This window comes from Cyprinodon variegatus, unplaced genomic scaffold (assembly GCF_000732505.1).
Source record: "Cyprinodon variegatus isolate N-32 unplaced genomic scaffold, C_variegatus-1.0 Scaffold675, whole genome shotgun sequence".
Taxonomy (NCBI): Eukaryota; Metazoa; Chordata; class Actinopteri; order Cyprinodontiformes; family Cyprinodontidae; genus Cyprinodon; species Cyprinodon variegatus.
In genome coordinates, this window is record NW_015151128.1 from 210,652 (window position 1) to 212,562 (window position 1,911).

Here is a 1,911-nt window from a genome sequence, read left to right on the forward strand (position 1 = left end):
TTTCCAGAAATTTTGCTTGCTATTCAACACAAATCCACTAAAAAGAGAGGATAGAGCGACAGCATAGCTTCCCCTATGTCTAAACATCTGGCCAATAAACAGTGGCGTGGAAATTGTAGAAGTGACGCTATTAAGAACTTTTGCCACTGATGTGTTAAAATAATAATGGTGGTATAGTTTTCTTCTGAATCTTATTTCAGTCATAATGAAGAGAGGATCTCTTTTGTTTTGTAGAAACCTTACCTGAAGCTACTTTTACATTTTTTTGGATTAAATCTCTGTGTATTGTTTTCCCCCTTCTTCCAATTCACTGACATACTGCAGGCTACTGCTGCTGGCCCCCTTAGAGAACTGAGGTGAAAACTTGAGTGATGTCCCCTGTCTAAGAGGAGCCCTCTCAGTTTTACACCAGCCTTCCCATCGTGCTCCCACTGGGACGTCCCTGTCATGCAATGAGCTTGTGGGCCCAGAGAACTTCGGTGAATGCTATGCAAGGTGAGTGAGGCTTAAAGTGCTCTCACTCAAGTCTGTGTTGTTCCTCGAAATGCTTTCCTGTTGTTAACAGAACATTAGTAACCCACTACTTGTAGAAAACTGTGTTGGAGGAATTTTGTTATTTATTTTTACAAAATTTTTATACAAAAAAATGCTTTAAAATTTCTGAAAAAACTTTACAAGGAGATAACTCATTTGAATCTTGTTCTTTAGTAGCAGGAATTCACATGCAGATGTTAAAATGAGCAAAGAGTCCTTGCCCAAGGTCAGCGCATCAGAAAAGCGTCTTGAATGAACATGATCTGACGGCTTTAAAGTTGTCTGCAAATCTTCAGACAGGAGGTAACATCCTAACATGGTTCTACCCCAGTTCTGTCAGCCCCAACGCTGTTGCAGGCGTGCTACATCTAATGAAATAAAATATATCATCAGAAAGTGTCAAGTTGCTGTTTGGAAGGAAGTGGAATCAAACCCAGACCTGCATGCCTTGGCTTCATTATCTAAATATAACACAATCCTCCTCCCCCCCCCCCAAAAAAAATAAAAATGTCTTTGTATGTCACTTTCATGGAGGAGTCTCTGGTGGCGCTGCTATTTCACTTACTTTAGGAAACTGCTTGACTGGTATTAAAACTTTCTGGCCCAGTTTCATGTTCTTGTTGATGACGACGTCAATGAACTTCTCCTCCTCCTTCCCCTCGTCTCTCTGGATTTTTTCGATCTCTGGAAGTAAAAGAAAAAAGGAACAATCATCATCAACCCTTTAAGTGCGATTTTATGCTTTAACAAGGCGACTTTTTCATCTTGAGACTTTAATTTTCATTTCACTTTCCTTTTTTTTTTTTTTTTCATGCTCGATAACACAACCGCTGATGCCAAATCTAACACCCTGTTCTACACGTTTTGGACAAGCCAGATCTTTGCAAGTTAAAGGAACATAAAAAGCAGTTTGCTTTTTCAATACTTGTTTTCTGACACTTGCTGTTGCACCTTTTCTGCTGTCTAATTAAAGACATTATGCTATTGCTCTCACTGTAGCTGGTTTGCACTCTGAAAATAGTAACTGGCATTAGAAACTTGGGGTCTCTAAAGCCTCCATTTTTTCATGGCTCATAGAAACACTCAACCAGTCAATGGCAATCTAATCAGAGATAAAAACCTCGGCTGAAGGTGGTTAATATTCAGTGGGGTGACATTTGCGTCCAACACGCAGATGAACTGATATCTGAGTATAAATCAGCCTTTACGCTCCACACAGCCAGAGTTATAATGGTAAGGTTAACTTCAGCAGTTTTACACATTAAGAATGGCCCAGACAAAGTAAAGACCAAGACTCACGTAAGAATATGTGGCAAAAATGATGTCCAGACTTTCATTAAAATCATTTTCCCTAAATGCAGTGATGGGAGTAACGGC

General features: G+C 39.7%; 1 protein-coding gene across 2 annotated transcripts in view; it reads right to left on the bottom strand.

Moving 5' to 3' along the window:
* The window catches only part of khdrbs3 (KH domain containing, RNA binding, signal transduction associated 3), a 279,380-nt gene that overhangs the window by 158,523 nt on the left and 118,946 nt on the right, over nucleotides 1-1,911 (bottom strand). For both annotated transcript variants that reach the window (XR_001481820.1, XM_015394166.1), the window contains exon 2: nucleotides 1,100-1,218. Coding sequence is in view for 1 of the 2 variants with exons in the window: in XM_015394166.1 (XP_015249652.1) it covers nucleotides 1,100-1,218 (119 nt within the window). In the remaining variant the exon portion in view is untranslated. The remainder of the gene's footprint in view (nucleotides 1-1,099; nucleotides 1,219-1,911) is intronic.